Genomic DNA, 16,987 nt, shown 5'->3' with positions numbered 1-16,987 from the left:
CTCTGGTCCAGGCAGGAGAGAGAAACGCGCGCACTGAGGGAGCTGGAGAACCTGGGGAAGTCTGTGCCTAGGAAAATCCGTGGCTGTTGGGGCTGGCATGATCTGTGAATGTGGAAGGGGGTCCACAGAGCTGCTAACAGAATGGATCTCTAAAAAGCAATCCATTTTGATCTGGACGAAAAAGGACAGCCTAAAAATTTTAAAAGTGTCCCGGCTGCTTAGACCCAAGGGGAAAAATGACTGCACAGACTTGCGCGCAGCCCTGGAGTTCGCACACTTACTCTGGCTCTTTTTTTTTTTTTCCTCTTTAAATCCTTGCTTCTGATTACTAAGCCCAATACATAGGATCAACCAATTGGGGTCACTCTAAGAGACTGCAGGGGAAAGTTGTTTTTCTGGAACCTGGAGATCAGAGCTGGGAATAACCATCAGAGAACCAGCTCTGGGGAAACCCACTCTACCAAACCGGTATTAAGTGCCACAGGGTAATCAAATCTAAACACTAGCTAGAGAGGACCTATAGACCCGGAGGTCAATCTGGAAACACTGCCACCCAGGGGTTGAATCACAAATTGACTCCTGTGTAAAAACAAATAAAGGAAAATAAGAAATAGAGACTTGTTGCCTGCTTAAAAATCAGGACTGGCTTACAACACTGAGGAGCAGCGGAACGCAGGGAACTTCAAAACTGTCCTGATGAGGAAACAGGCGTGCCAAACAGAACTATTGCACATTTTTATATTTTCCATCTTTTTACTTAAGAAACTAAATTTTTTATCTTTTTTACTCACTTGATTTTACCTTTTTAATTATTACATTTTTATTTTCAATCAGTATTATTACTACTACTATTTTACCTTTTTTTTTTTTTTTAAAAAGTGTCATTTTATTTTCTCTTTATTTTACTTTGGAATTAGTGTTCTACATTCTATTTTCATCTTTCTTTAGCATCATTTTACTCTATCTCAACTTTGCCTTTATGCCATCACTCTCTTCCTCACTTTTTCTCTTTTGTTGTCCTGTTTCTCTTACCCTATTCTTGCTTTCGATTTTCCCTAGTCCTTCTTTTTACCCCCTGTTAAAATTTCACCCTACTTACATCTCTAATATCCAATCCTTTCCTCCAAGTCCATACACACATCTCTCTACTCTTTCTTCACTATCCACAATTTTTTCTTTCTGTCCTTTTGTTGTTGTTAGCTTGATTGTTGATTATATTGATTTTTTTATGCTTCTTTGTGATATTGTTTTGCTTTTTCTATTTTTTGGTTTGTTTTCTGTTTGTTTGTTTTTTGCTTCTGTTTTCCCTCGCCTTGCTTGATATTAGTTGTTTTTTGTAGTTTATATTCACCTCCAGGTACTTGTTGCTGGCATTTGTTGGGATTAGTTGCTGTTCTATACGAGTTTTCTCCCCATATATATATAGATTTCTCCCTTTTCTTTCTTATTCTCACTCTTTTCTCTCTTACTTTGTTTTTCTTTTCCCTATTTCATTTTTGCAATCCTTTTTTTCTTCTTTTTTCTCTCCTTCTTTTTCTCCTTTCCTCTAATTTGCCTTTCTCTGGTGGTCACCTTTATTTGGGGTTACTAATATCGTGAATACATTTGTGTTCAGTGCCTTGTGTGTTGTACCTTGTTGTATTGTATTTTGTGCCTTTAAATCAACACAGGAGAGAGAGAACTACATAACCAGACACCCGGAGAAGAGAGATCATGGGGAGACAAAGAAACAGCCCGCATATGAAAGACAAGCAGGCATCACCAGAAAAGGAAGTAAATGAAATGGAGGCCAGCAACCTGTCAGAGAAAGAATTCAGAGAAATGGTCATGAGGTGGATGAAAAGAATGGAAGACAAATTCGACACTATGTGTAAGAACCACGAGGAAATGAAGAAGAACCAAGAAGAAATGAAAAATGACATCGCTGCTGGAAAGAACTCAATAGAAAGCATCAAGAGTGGACTACAAGAAGCAGAAGACTGCATCAATGAGCTAGAAGACAAGGTAGAAAAGAATACCCAAGTAGAGCAGCTTCTAGGAAAAAAAAAATTAAAAAGCAGGAGGAGAACCTAAGGGAACTTTGGGACAACACCAAACAAAACAACATCTGCATAATAGGGGTGCCAGAAGGAAAGGAAACTGAGCAAGGAATAGAAAACCTGCTTGAAGAAATAATGACAGAAAACTTCCCTGATATAGGGAAGAAAAAACCCACACAAATCCAAAAAGCTCACAGAGTCCCAAGAAAAATGAACCCAAAATGACCAACGCCAAGGCATATTATAATTAAATTGGCAAACACCAATGACAAAGTAAGAATCTTAAAGCAGCCAGAGAGAGACAGAAAGTTACCTACAAAGGAACCCTGATCAGACTAGCAACTGATTTCTCAACAGAAACTCATCAGGCCAGAAGGGAATGGAATGGAATGAAATATACAAAGTCATGCAAAGGAAGGGTCTGAACCCAAGAATACTGTACCCAGCAAGGCTATCAATCAAAATTGAAGGTGAAATCAGGAGCTTCACAGACAAAAAAGGACTAAGGGAGTTTATTACCACCAAACCAGCAATGCAAGAAATGCTAAAGGGTCTGCTGTAAAAACAAAACAAAACAAAACAAAAAAAAAAAACAGAAATAGGAAGCAAAGAAGGAACACAGGAGTAAAGAATAAAAATGGCGACAAAAAAGTACCTATCAATGATAAATTTAAATGTAAATGTATTAAATGCCCCAATCAAAAACATAGGGTAACAGATTGAATAAGAAAACAAGACCCATATATCTGCTGTCTACAAGAAACCCACCTCAGAAAAAATGACGCACACAGACTGAGGGTGAAGGGATGGAAAAAGGTTTTCCAGGCGAATGGAAATGAAAAAAAAGCTGGGGTAGCAATACTTATATCTGACAAATTAGATCTCAAAGTGAAGGACATAACAAGAGATAAGAAAGGCCACTTCATAATACTAAAGGGAGAAATCCAACGCGAAGAAATAACTCTGGTAAACATATATGCACCCAATACAGGAGCACCCAAACACATAAAAAAAAACTCCTGTAAGATATCAAGGGAGAGACTGAAAGCAATACAGTCATAGATAGAGACTTTAATACCCAACTATCACCATTGGACAAATCCTCTAAACAAAAAAACAGCACAGAAACATCAATCCTAAATGACTCACTAGACCAGATGGAATTAATTGACATCTCCAGAACATTTCACCCCAAAGCCACGAATATACATTCTTCTCAAGTGCACATAGGTCATTTTCAAAGATAGACCATATATTGGGTCACAGACAGAGTCTCTTCAAATTCAAGAAGATAGAACTCATATCAAGCATCTTCTCAAATCACAGAGGCATAAAACTGGAAATCAACTACAATAAAAACAATCCAAAAATATCAAACATATGGAGACTAAATAGCATGCTATTAAACAATGACTGGGTTATCAGAGAGATCAAAGAAGAAATAAAAAACATCATGGCAACAAACAACAATGAAAACATAATAATCCAAAATCTATGGGACACAGCTAAAGCAGTATTGAAAGGGAAGTTCATAGCTCTACAAGCGTACTGCAAAAACAAGAAACAATGGTAATAAATTACCTAACCCTACAACTCAAAGTGATAGAAAGAGAACAACAAGAAAAGCCCAGTGTAAGGAGAAGGAAGGAAATAATAAAATCAGAGTGGAGATAAACGACAGAGACCAAAAAGACAATACAAAAGATCAACAAGACCAAGACCTGGTTCTTTGAAAGGACAAACAATATTGATGAACCTCTAGCCAGGCTCACCTAGAAGCAAAGAGAGAGGACCCAAATAAACAAAATCAGAAATGAAAGAGGTGAAATAACAACAGACCCCACTGAAATACAAAGGATTGTTAAAAAAATACTATGTACAATTCTATTCCAACAAACTGGACAACCTGGAGGAAATGGACATATTCCTAGAAAAATACAACCTTCCAATACTCAATCAGGAAGAATCTAAACACCTCAATAGGCCAATAACTATGGAAGAAATTGAAGCAGTCATCAAAAAGTTTACAGTAAACAAAAGCCTGGGGCCAGACAGCTTCACAGGGGAGTTTTACCAAACATTCTAGGAATAACTAAAATGTATCCTCTGAAGACTATTCCAAAAAATTCAAGAGGAAGGAACACTTCCAAGCTCATTCTATGAAGCCAGCATCACCCTAATACCAAAACGAGATAAAGACAACACAATGAAAGAGAATTACAGGCCAATATCGCTCATGAACATAGATGCCAAAATCCTCAACAAAATTTTAGCAAATCGGATCCAGCAGTACATCAGAAAGATCATATACCATGACCAAGTAGGATTTATCCCAGGGATGCAAGGATGGTACCATATCCGCAAATCAATAAAGGTGATACATCACATAAACAAATTGAGAGATAAAAATCACATAGTCATATCAATTGACGCAGAAAAAGCATTTGACAAAATCCAACACCCTTTCTTGATAAAAACTCTCAGCAAGGTGGGAATAGAAGGCTCATACCTCAACATAATAAAAGCCATATATGATAAAACCACAGCCAACATCATACTCAATGGGCAAAAAATAAACCATTTCCCCTAAGAACAGGAACAAGACAGGGATGCCCACTCTCACCACTTCTGTTCGACATAGTACTGGAAGTACTAGCCATTATGATTAGACAAGAAGAAGAAATAAAAGGCATCCAAATTGGAAAAGAATAAGTAAAGCTGTCCTTATTTGCAGATGATATGATACTGTACATAAAAACCCCAAAAGTCTCCATCAAAAAAAGATTAGACTTAATAAAAGAATTCGGCAATGTAGCAGGATACAAAATTAACACCAAGAAATCTAAGCCATTTCTATACACCAATAGTGAACTTACAGAAAGAGAGACTAAAAAAGCAATCCCATTTACCTTCGCACCAAAAAAATTAAGATACCTAGGAATAAACTTAACTAAGGAGGTAAAAGACCTATACGTGGAAAACTACAGTACACTGAAAAAAGAGATAGATGAAGACGTAAACAGATGGAAGAACATACCATGTTCATGGATTGGTAGAATCAACATAATTAGAATGTCCATACTACCCAAAGAATTCTATAGATTCAATGCACTTCCCATTAAAATACCAATAGCATATTTCACAGACCTAGAAAGAACTCTCCAAAAATTCATCTGGAATAAAAAAAGACCCTGAATAGCCACAGAAATCTGGAGAAAAAAGAACAAAGTAGGTGGTATCTCAATACCAGATTTCTAACTGTATTACAAAGCCACTGTTCTCAAAACAGACTGGTACTGGCAAAAAAAAAACACACACAGATATATAGACCAATGGAATAGAATAGAGAACCCAGATATGGACACAAACCACTATGCTCAATTAATATTTGACAAAGGAGGCCTGAACATACAATGGAGTCAAGACAGTCTCTTCAATAAATGGTGTTGGAAAAATTGGACAGATACATGCAAAAATTAAACTAGATCACCAAATTTCACCATACACAAAAATAAACTCAAAATGGATAAAGGACTTAAACATAAGACGGAAAACCATAAAAATATTAGAGGAATTCACAGGCAGAGAAATCTCAGACATATGCCAAAGCAATTTCTTCACCGATACCACTCCTAGGTCAATAGAAACTAAAGAGAAAATAAACAAATGGGACTACATCAAAATAAAGACCTATTTCACAGCAAAAGAAACCATCAACAAAATGACAAGAAAGCCCACTGTATGGGAGAACATATTTGCAAATGTTATAACTGATAAAGTTTTAATCTACAACATCTACAGGGAACTTATACAACTTAATAAAAGGAAGATAAATGATCCAATAAAAAAATGGATGGGCAATGGACCTAAATAGAATCTTTTTGAAAGAAGACAGAAGGAAGGCCAAGAGACATATGAAAACATGCTCAAAGTCACTAATTATCTGAGAGATGCAAATCAAAACAACAATGTGGTACCATCTCACACCTGTCAGAATGGCAATCATCAACAAATCAACAAAGGACAAGTGCTGGCAAGGATGCGGAGAAAAAGGAACCCTCGTGCGCTGCTGGTGGGAATGCCGACTGGTGCAGCCACTGTGGAGAACAGTATGGAGTTTTCTTAAAAAAACTAAAACTGGAACTCCCATTTGACCCAGTAATCCCACTTCTAGGAATATATCCCAAGAAACTAGAAACACCAATCAGAAAGGATATATGCACCCCTATGTTCATAGCAGCACAATTCACCATAGCTAAGATTTGGAAACAGCCTAAATGCCTATCAGCAGATGAGTGAATTAGAAAACTATGGTACATCAAAACAATGGAATACTACGCTGCTATAAAAAAGAAGGAATTCTTACCATTTGCAGCAGCATGGATGGACCTGGAGAGTATTATGGTAAGTGAAATAAGCCAGGGATGAAAGAAAAATACCACATGATCACACTCATTTATGGAAAATAGAGAACATTATAACCTGGTGAATAAAAAGATAGATACAGAGGCAGTAAATTGCTGAACAGACTGTCAAATTACAGCAGGAAGGCTGGGGAGTGTTGGGGAGGGGTGGAAATAGATCAACCAAAGGACTTGTATGCATGCATATAAGCACACCAATGGACACAAGACACTGGGGGGGGGGGGGGGTGAGGTCATGCGACAGGGTTTAGGGGAGGCTGGGGGAACGTCAATGGGGAAAAAAAAAGGAGATATATGTACTACTATATGTAATACTTTAAACAATAAAAAAATAAAAAAATCATCATAAAATTATTTTTAAAGAAATAAGGTAAGAGAGATATTGCAAAGCAAGTTCAGAAGGGCATGGATTATTAGGCAGCAATAATGAAATAAATAACAGAAATGATGAGTCACTAAGTCGGAACTATAGGAAGATAAATGAAGAGTAAAACTGCAGAAAATTATAAGAAAAGGCAACTTCCTGTTTAGGATAATATAAACTAAGCATATGTGCTTACCTTCTTTCCCTCTCAAAATATACCTGAAATGTCAGAAAGATTGGAAAAAGGGAATAAACCTGCAACAATACTGAAATTGGGGAAAGGATCATTACTATACCAGAAACTAAGAATATCTGTAAGAGAGATAATGGGTGGAATTGTATTGAAGAATAAGTCAAAATGATGGATGGTATAGCAGTAAACCACAGGGGGAAAGGAAGCCATTTTCCTAAAGGAACATAAGAGAGGCATCAAGTTTAGAGTCAGCTGCTTATACAGAGGGAGGAGGTGACCTATAGTATGGTAATAATGATAATTAATAGAAATACTATATATGGGAGAGATATTTGAGAAGGCATGCATCCATAACACAAAAAATAGGGTATTATGAAATAAAAAGACAGAAAACAGGAAAGAAAGAGAGGGAGGGTGGAGAAAAGAAAGGAAGGAAATAAAGAATAACACTGAATTCTTAGAAAACAAATCAAATTTTTTATAGAAGACTGAAAGAGGACATGAAGGTGATCTGCAAGTATAAGGAAGTAAAAGATAGAAAAAGATGAAAAACAGAAAATATAATTGAGCCCTGACCGGTTTGGCTCAGTGGATAGACCATCAGCCTGGGGACTGAAGGGTTCCAGGTTTGATTCCAGTCAAGGGCATGTACCTTGGTTGCAGGCACATCCTCAGTAGGGGGTGTGCAGGAGGCAGCTGATCGATGTTTCTCTCTCATCAATGTTTCTAACTCTCTATCCCTCTCCCTTCCTCTCTTTAAAAAAAAAAAATCAATAAAATATATTTTAAAAAAAGAAAATATACACTGAGTGGCCAGAATATTATGATCTCTGAACGCATAATAATCTGGCCACTCAATATATATATATATTAGAGCCCCGGTGCATGAATTCATGCATGGGTGGGGTCCGGCCAGCCTGGCCAGCGGGAGGGGACATGGGCGGTTGGCCGGCCTGCCTGCTGGTCGAACTCTTGGTCGAGGGGACAATTTGCATATTAGCTTTTTATTATATATGGTATACACTGAGTGGCCAGATTATTATGTGTTCAGAGATCATAATAATCTGGCCACTCAGTGTAATTGAGCAATATAAAGAATCAGTCATGCAGGTCCACGATCATTCTAAAAGGAGATTTAGGAACATAAAATAGAGAAATAACAGAAAAGAACAGTTAAACAATATGTTTTCTAAGTGAAAGGGCCTACTGAATGCTAAGTATCTATCCTACATAATAAAAGCCTAATATACTAAGTATCCAGTCATCTAGTCATCCGTTCAATCAATCAAAGCTTAATATGCTAATGATATGCTAAGCTGCTCAACAGCTCACTATGATATGCACTGATCACCAGGGGGCAGACAGTCGACTGGTCGAGCAGCTGGTATGACGTGCACTGACCACTAGGGGGCAGACGCTCCAACCAGTAGGTGACCTTGTTGCTGGGGTCCAGCTGATCAGGACTGAGCAAGATGGGCTGGACATGCCCTGAAACCCTCCCACAGTCCCTCCCCAGCTGGCCAACCTCCTTCGTCCCTCCCTAGCCCTGATCGTGCATCAGTGGGACCCCTCAACCTTGCCTGCGCTCTCTCGCAATCCAGTACCCCTCAGGGGATGTCAGAGAGTAGATTTCGACCTGATCCCGAAGGCCAGGCTGAGGGACCCCACTGGTGCACAAATTCATGCACTGGGCCTCTTTTATATACTAGTATATAAAACCCTAAGCAACCGGTCGACCATTTGACCAGTCACAATGACACGTACTGACCATCAGGGGGCAGACACTCAATGCAGGAGCTGTCCCCTTGTGGTCAGTGCGCTCCCACAGCGGGAACGCTGCTCAGCTGACCAACCAGCATCAGACGCTGGTGAGCACAGCTGCATTGGCGTGAGCCTCTCCCGCCTCTGCAGCAGCACTACCTAGCGGAGGTGGCAGCAGGTGCAGCAGGATCAGGATGAGTGGGAGGGGCCAGGATGAGCGTGAGCGCCAGCCTGGGCTCAGGCTCCTCCCCAGCCACCTGCAGCTTCATGTACTACTACATCCTTTGGGGGATGTCAAACTGCCAGTTTCGGCCTGATTCCTGCATCGGGCCTAAGCCAGCAATCCGACATCCTCCGAGGGGTCCTGGATTGTGAGAGGGCACAGGCCAGGCTGAGGGACCCCACCAGTGCACAAATCCATGCACCGGGCCTCTAGTATTAAATGATATAAAATATTCCCATGCTCAGATTTTATTCCAGTGAACTACAGAATAGGAGATTAACAAAGAAATACAAACCCTAAAATAATTCTTGGAGAATGAATACAATACTAACAAATATGACATCAGTCTTATCAAAACCACTGAATAACTCCAGATGATGTAGGAGATATTAAGGAAGAGGTTCAAACATTTATCACACATATTTATACAAAGACCACATACATTTTCTCAATATTTGTCTTTTAATTAATACTTAGGCACATCTTGCACATTGGCCTCATGAGTAGAAATTCTCATTTTTAAGATAAAGTCCAGAGATCTATTGTTCCCATGTATTTGTTGTTGTTCTTTTTTAAATATATTTTTATTGATTTCAGAGAGGAAGGGAGAGAGAGAGAGAGAAAGAAATATCCATGATGGGAGAGAATCATTGATCAGCTGCCTCCTGCATGCCCCTACTGGGGATCAGCGCTCAACATGGCCATATGCCCTGACCAGGAATGGAACCATGACCTACTGGTTCATAAGTCAACACTCAACCACTGAGCCATGCTGACTGAGCTCTCTGTTCTTTAAATAGGACAATGCAATCTCTATTTCCTGACACCGCCTGCACCAAGTTGTGATATATGCCCAAGAATTAGGTCAGCTGAGAAGACAGCAAGGATGAGAGACAGCCTGGCCAGTATTGCTCAGTGATTGAACATCAACCTATGAAGCAGGAGGTCACTGTTCGATTCCTGGTCAGGGCACATACCTGGGTTACCCAGATTACCGGGCTCAATGCCCATCAATGATTCCCTTTCATCATTGACATTTCGATCTCTTAGTCCCTCTGCCTTCCTCTCTCTCTCAAATTAATAAAACCATATTTTTAAAAAGATTTACTCAAAATAGATAACATTTTCAGTAGAACAAACACCAAAGCAAAATACTGAAAAGTTATAACAGAATAGCTTCTCTTAAAAATTCCCTGGAATCAGATAATTTTATGATCAGGCTGGCAAATTTCCAGGTTATCTGCTTCATTCATTTTCTCTCACCATAAACAAATATGAAATATTAGTGAAATTATTCTATGTAGCTTATATTATCCTATTAATTTAAAAAAACTGAAAAAATTAAATTGAAAGTAAACTATAGACCCAATGTAACCTAGCTCACTCCTAAATCCATATGCAAAAAATTTAATATAGATCTTCTAGCTAGATATTAGTATTTGGCCCCATGGGGCCAGCAAGTTACACCAGTTCTGAGAAGGGAAGTACAAGAACTTGAGAACCACTACACCAGCAACATAATAACAAGGGAGGTGCCTGACTTCCTATGTAAATTAACAACAGAATTAAGTGACTTAATGTAACTGATGCAGTTTAACTAATTTAGACATGCTCAGTAATAAAAAAAAAACACACATGAAGAGTGAGGTAAATGTATTGTCAAAGAGGAGATAGTGTCGTAGAAATTGACACTTCCCGTTTACTAATACCACTGTTTATCTGACTATAGTCTAGATCTAGGGCTGATAGGTCATTTGTAGAGGAATGTGGAGTTTCCATTTTTTTCAAGTTTAAAAGAGCTTTTCCTACCCATAGTTTCCCCTTTGTTTGACAAATGAGGGAACTGTGCTTCAGAGATTTTCATTGCTGCCTAAAATCATTGGATATTTAGAAGGAATAGAAATGTACACTGAGTGGCCAGATTATTATGATCTCTGAATGCATAATAATCTGGTCTCTCTCTCTCTCTCTCTCTCTCTATATATATATATATATATATATATATATATATATATATATATATATATATATATATTAGAGGCCCGGTGCATGAATTCATGCATGGATGGGGTCTGGCCAGCCTGGTCAGGGGGAGGGGACATGGGCGGTTGGCTGACCTGCCTGCTGGTCGAACTCCTGGTCGAGGGGACAATTTGCATATTAGCCTTTTATTATATAGGATACACACTGAGTGGCCAGATTATTTTGCATTCAGAGATCATAATAATCTGGCCACTCAGTGTATGTATCTACTAAAGAATTTATATTTGCATTTTTTTTAACTTTCCTTAATAGTCTCCTCATAATTTATCAGTTAAGAATAAATTATTTAATAATGTATTTCACTTAAAACTACCCCAATTAATAGATTATATTTTATTATATGATAAAAAGCAAAGGATTTAGAGAATAATGAAACTGTCACCTTCTTATACTCTCTGGAACAGAAAGAGAATGTGGTCCTTCAGGCCAGCCGAAGAGGCTGAACCAGGTCTCAGCTGCACTTACAACCTTTTGAATGAAGTCATATGCCTTTGTTCCTGGATCAGGACAAAATTTCTTGTTTTCCTCCTCCTTTCCCATCGATTTATCACCTTTCTTCTTTGGCTTTTCACTTTTGGCCAAGTTCACTTTTCCAGGTGTTGCTTCAATTCCTAAAATTCACATTTTTTTTTTTTTTTGCAAAAAGGGTTATTTGGCCATAGAGTAAAATATTCTGTTAGTTATTGTAATTTTTAGGTAGACAAATAGATCTCATTCTACAAATTATTCTATGCAATCAAAGAAAGTCTGATCCAACTTACTGCTATCTTAAAATAAAAAAGGAAAATAGTTTATTTTTAAATTCCAACAGAAATACTTTAAAAATAGATGAATTACAATAAAAAACATTAAATTTTTTTCTTTCTATAATTGTATGGGAAAACACTCCCCAAAATGGAACCTTTCATTTTCAATTATATATGTGAAATATTTTAACAATTATTAGATTTATTTGTTAGAAATAATTAAACCTTAGCTGAAAAACTTAACAGAAACAAAATACCGGCTTCAGATTCAAAGTGACTTTCTATCCAAGAGAAGCCCACGTCAATAAACCAAAACATTTTGAGTTAATTCTTGAGAAATTTTCAATAATATAAAATGGTATGATCAAACTTTTAAAAAATATCTGCCTATATAAGGGCACAAGCACAACTCATTCAAAAACCCCACAATAATTCATTTGGTTTGGTTCATTAAATAAAACAAAAAATTTTCAATACTACCTATTTTCAGAGACAGGAATATTTAAATAGTTAATTGCAAATTGGCATATTTTTCTGAGTGCACCTCTTTCCAAGATAGGCAACATTAAATCTCAGCTAGGTAATTAGCAGACAAACCCCTAGTTCAACAGTTCTCAAACTGTGGACAGAGGGTACCTGGGATTCCATAGCAAATTCACAGGGGCTTTGTAGGATATTTAGCATCTCAACATTTGTTCGCTATCACATATACTACTACTCAGTGGTTTTTGGACCAAACCACTTAATAAATGGAACTTCCTAGCACATCTTTTGGCCTATGGGAAAATTACTGAGATACTAAGTGTACTGTGAAGCAAAAACATTAGAGAATCACTTCTTGAGATCATTGGAGAGAGCTCCCAAGGCAGATGACCCAATTACTAGTAAAACTAATGACAAATTCATGATTTTCTTCTTGTATTTCTTATTACCTGATGAAAACCAAAGCTTTAAATCAAATAATATTAAAGAGATAATGTTACAGAATGGCTCTGAGTGGTACACTATATATTTGCCACATACCGATAAAGAATCGATTTGCAGACTCAGCATCCTCACATTTAGATGGAGCAGGAGAAGATAATCCATCTTTTTCAGAGGGAAGCGAAACATGTTTTGTAGTCTTCACAGGGCTGGGATCCTTTTCTGCAAATAACACATTGCATCATAGTAAGCCAAACAAGCGTTTGTAAATTCATTATTGAATTTAATTTCAAATTACTGGACCTAAATATCATAAGTTCATATATACAATACATAAGATATGTATATATGTATATGTACATATACATATGTATTATATATCCACAGTACAAAATAAAATAAATAAGGTTAAATGTCCATTATACATAAAAGATATAAGATGTCAAATAAGAAAAAATAACATTAAAGGTGATATGGTTGTCTGAATCAAATAAACTTTGCTTGATAAGGAAATTATTATAGTATATCAAAGATTCTGGAGAATAAACAATGCTCAATTTTAGCATAAACTAGGATATGTTAAACATTTAAGTGTTTTTACACCAAAATTTTTGAAATTGTTATATATGGTGCTCAAAAACAAATATAAAAAAAGTGTGTCACTAACAAATGTAATCTCTTCCCAGTTATTTTTCTGAAATGAAATCACTGCTCCCTTACGAGCTGACACCATTTGCACAGCCTTCAATATCTATTCCAGATAGAGTTGCTGTATATACGATAGAGTTTGCCATCATGGTAATCTGAACCAATCAAAGGCAATTTTGACCAAGAAAAAAGCAGTAGATGTGACCTATGGTAGATTATGTATGTATATATGTATGTATGTATGTACCTAACTCTCTGTCTGTCCATCCATCCACATGTGTGTATGTATGTCTATACATATATTCATAATATAATTCTATCAGAAAAGCATGGCCTGTACAGTTACAAATATCTAATTTGAAAGCTTGACACTATAACTCCTGAGCTGTTAAACCATGAGTATATTATACAAGTTTTCTGCAACATATGTTTTTTTTTTTGTTTTTTTTTTTGCAGGGGTCCTCAAACTTTTTATTTATTTATTTTTATTTTTTTTAATTTCTTTATTGATTTTTGTGTCACATATTTGTCCTCATCCCCCCATTCCCATCCCACACCCCTCCCCATGGATGCCCCAACCCCCTGTTGAACTTAACCATTGGTTAGGCTCTTATGCATGCACACAAGACCTTTGGTTGATCTCTCCCTTCTCCCCCCACCCTCCCCTATCCTCCCTCTGAGGCCCGATAGTCCGATCGGTGCCTCCTTGTTTCTGGTTCTGTTCTTGTTCATCAGTCCATGTTGTTCATCATTTCCCCTAGATGAGCGAAATCATGTGTCACTAGAGATGTACTTATAAGAATTGAATGTGCGACGGGCAATAATAGTTATGCTGACAGGCAAAAAATCAGTCTGTAGTGAGTTTCTTTCTGGACCAACAGTTCTTTTGAGACCCAATATCAATGTCCACCAGTTCCTTATGAGTACATGTCGGCACTGACCCCTCAGCTCTGGATGGTGGACAAATGGTGATAATGCAGGTCCGACTCCCTCTGGTTTGGTCTCGGCCGGACCCAGGGGGGGCACAGCTTCACCCGGACCCGGGACCCAGGCTCACCCGGATCCAGGGGCCCGCGGCCTCGCCCGGACCCGGGGCCCAGGCTCACCCGGATCCAGGGGCCCGCGGCCTCGCCCGGACCCGGGGCCCAGGCTCACCCGGATCCAGGGGCCCGCGGCCTCGCCCGGACCCGGGGCCCAGGCTCACCCGGATCCAGGGGCCCGCGGCCTCGCCCGGACCCGGGGCCCAGGCTCACCGGATCCAGGGGCCAGCGGCCTCGCCCGGAACCCGGGGCCCAGGCTCACCCGGATCCAGGGGCCCGCGGCCTCGCCCGGACCCGGGGCCCAGGCTCACCCGGATCCAGGGGCCCGCGGCCTCGCCCGGACCCGGGGCCCAGGCTCACCCGGATCCTGGGGCCCGCGGCCCTCGCCCGACCCGGGGCCCAGGCTCACCCGGATCCAGGGGCCCGCGGCCTCGCCCGGACCCGGGGCCCCAGGCTCACCCGGATCCAGGGGCCCGCGGCCTCGCCCGGACCCGGGGCCCAGGCTCACCCGGATCCAGGGGTCCGCGGCCTCGCCCGGACCCGGGACCCAGACTCACCCTGACCCAGTTCCCAGCCTCACCCGGACCCAGGGGCGCGCAGCTTCACCCGGATCCGGGACCCAGCGGGGTTTCGTCTTCTTGATCCCATTTCCTGTTGGTCAATTCCATCTCAGTAATTCCTTCGGCCATTTTCTCAGAGCTCCAGGGCAGCCGCCGCAGAACTCGTTGGGCGGCGGGCTCGGCGAAGCTCCGGTGTGCCCGGTGCGCGGCAGCGGGCTGGTCCGGGGTGGCTGCGTCGGCCCTTGGGTCTGCAGCGGTGGCCAGTCACCGAGCGTGCGCACCTGGCCGCTTCCGGGGCGTTGAGATTCTTGAAGGACTCGGAGGTCAGCAAGCGCGGAGTCTCCCACCCATGACTCCCAGGGTCTCGTCTGTCCGTGCTCGGCAGCGAGTGGGGCCTTCCCCTCAGCCGGAGACCGCCGGGGGAACTGCGCCGAGCACGTTCCAGGCCGCCACTGTGTCGTCTGAGCCGTAGTTCTTAAAGTGTGATCTTTGGGTCGCCGGCATCAGCATCATCCCGAGTACCCCTCTCTTTTATTCTAGTTGTAGAGCATCTGCTCAGTCAGCCCTCCGGTGGTTCTGGATGGTGTCTGCTCCGCTCTCCCATCGTAGACTCAAAATTGTTGTGGTAGGCAGCAATCAGGCTTCCGCCTATGCCTCCATCTTGGTCTTCCTTTGTATAGTTAAGTCTTGATTGTTGTTGGTGTCGCTGGGAGGAATTGTCCTCCAGGCCAATTGGCCGTGCAGATCCTCTGTGTCTATAAAGGAAGAGTTGCTGTGTAGGAGACAGATTTATGGGCCGGGTCTTGGTGCAGCAAGGCTTTGGCGCTCATTGATCTGCCTCTGGAATGTGTCCTTTATGCGAGTGGTTGAAATCTGGTGTCATCTCACACCGACCACTAGATGCCCTCGTTTCTGGGTCTCCAATGGTGTGTAGGTCAGCTACTACCTGAGACCACTCAGCAGGACTTACGGCAAAAACTGCAGTTTCCTCCTCCTGTCTGAGCGTCCCTAGAGCAGTCCGACTAGAACCGCAGTTTATCTGGTCAAGCTGCCATAGGGCAGGCCACCCACATGCAAAAGCCGTTGCTTGGAGCCCAGGTGTGCCTGCAAGACGTGCGGGGCGGACCTGCAAAACGAGCGGGGCGGGTCCCAGGGCGGGCTGGGTCTCAGGGCGGGGCGGGGCCTCAGGGCGCCACCAGGCCATGGCGAGGCGAACCGCACTGGCTACAAGTCTGCTTTTTCTGTTTTCCACGTTTCCAAGCCCCCTCATTCCGCACTCCAGCGCAGCAAACACTGATTGCTGGGCGCACCTCCACAAGGAAGTCACTCCCACTCTCCGACAGGAAGGCCGAGAGTCCAGCCTCTTCCCGCAGGCGTCTGGGGAGCTAATCTCCCCTAGTGTTGGAACAAAAGCCACAAGTCCCTTTCCCCGACCCACGCGCCTCCGCACCTCAGCTTCTCCAGAGTTTGCTCTTTCCTCTTCTCTCTTAGCTGTAAATCCACCATTCAGCCAGCTCTCCTGTGGTTCTGAGTGGCAGACGCTCTGTGCGCGGCGAAGTTCCTTTGTTTAACTTGAAATTGCTGTGCGCGAAGTTCCTTTGTTTGACTTTGCTGCCTTCTTGGTCCTCCTCTCTCAAAATGGCTAGAGGACTTGAGTGTAAGACAGGAAGTCTTAAGAATCCTCTAAGTCGGTGTTGGCGGTCTCCGGGGCCCCCGAGGATCTCAGTGGGGAGCTGGGCCAGGTCGGTGACGCGGGTGGGGCCCGTCTCGCAGAAAGATGGTCTCTTCCTTCACCGAGAGCCGCTGCGCCGAGTCCGCGGCCGCCGCCACAGCAGCTGCCGCGGCGCCCACGAGCTCATGGCCCCGGCTGCGGTGCTGGCTGAGAGGAGCCGCCGCCCGGTCTGGGGAGACGCGAGCAGGAGTCGCCGCGCTCACCAGTCCATCTTTTAGTTGTTTTTCCAAAAACTGCCATGCGAGGCAGCAGATCAGCCGTTCACCTCCGCCGCCATCTTGGCTTCTCGG

The 16,987-nt window shown here is 41.7% G+C and overlaps 1 protein-coding gene across 1 annotated transcript in view; it reads right to left on the bottom strand.

The window, feature by feature from the left end:
* The window catches only part of CFAP47 (cilia and flagella associated protein 47), a gene marked incomplete at both ends in the record, with an annotated part of 486,291 nt that overhangs the window by 300,344 nt on the left and 168,960 nt on the right, over window positions 1–16,987 (bottom strand). Inside the window, 2 exons of the mRNA XM_079765682.1 lie at window positions 11,430–11,658; window positions 12,817–12,939. Of these exons, the coding sequence (XP_079621808.1) occupies window positions 11,430–11,658; window positions 12,817–12,939 (352 nt within the window). The remainder of the gene's footprint in view (window positions 1–11,429; window positions 11,659–12,816; window positions 12,940–16,987) is intronic.

Source organism: Cnephaeus nilssonii (genome assembly GCF_951640355.1).
Source record: "Cnephaeus nilssonii genome assembly, chromosome: X".
Lineage (NCBI taxonomy): Eukaryota > Metazoa > Chordata > Mammalia > Chiroptera > Vespertilionidae > Cnephaeus > Cnephaeus nilssonii.
This window is presented reverse-complemented; position numbering and strand designations above follow the sequence as displayed.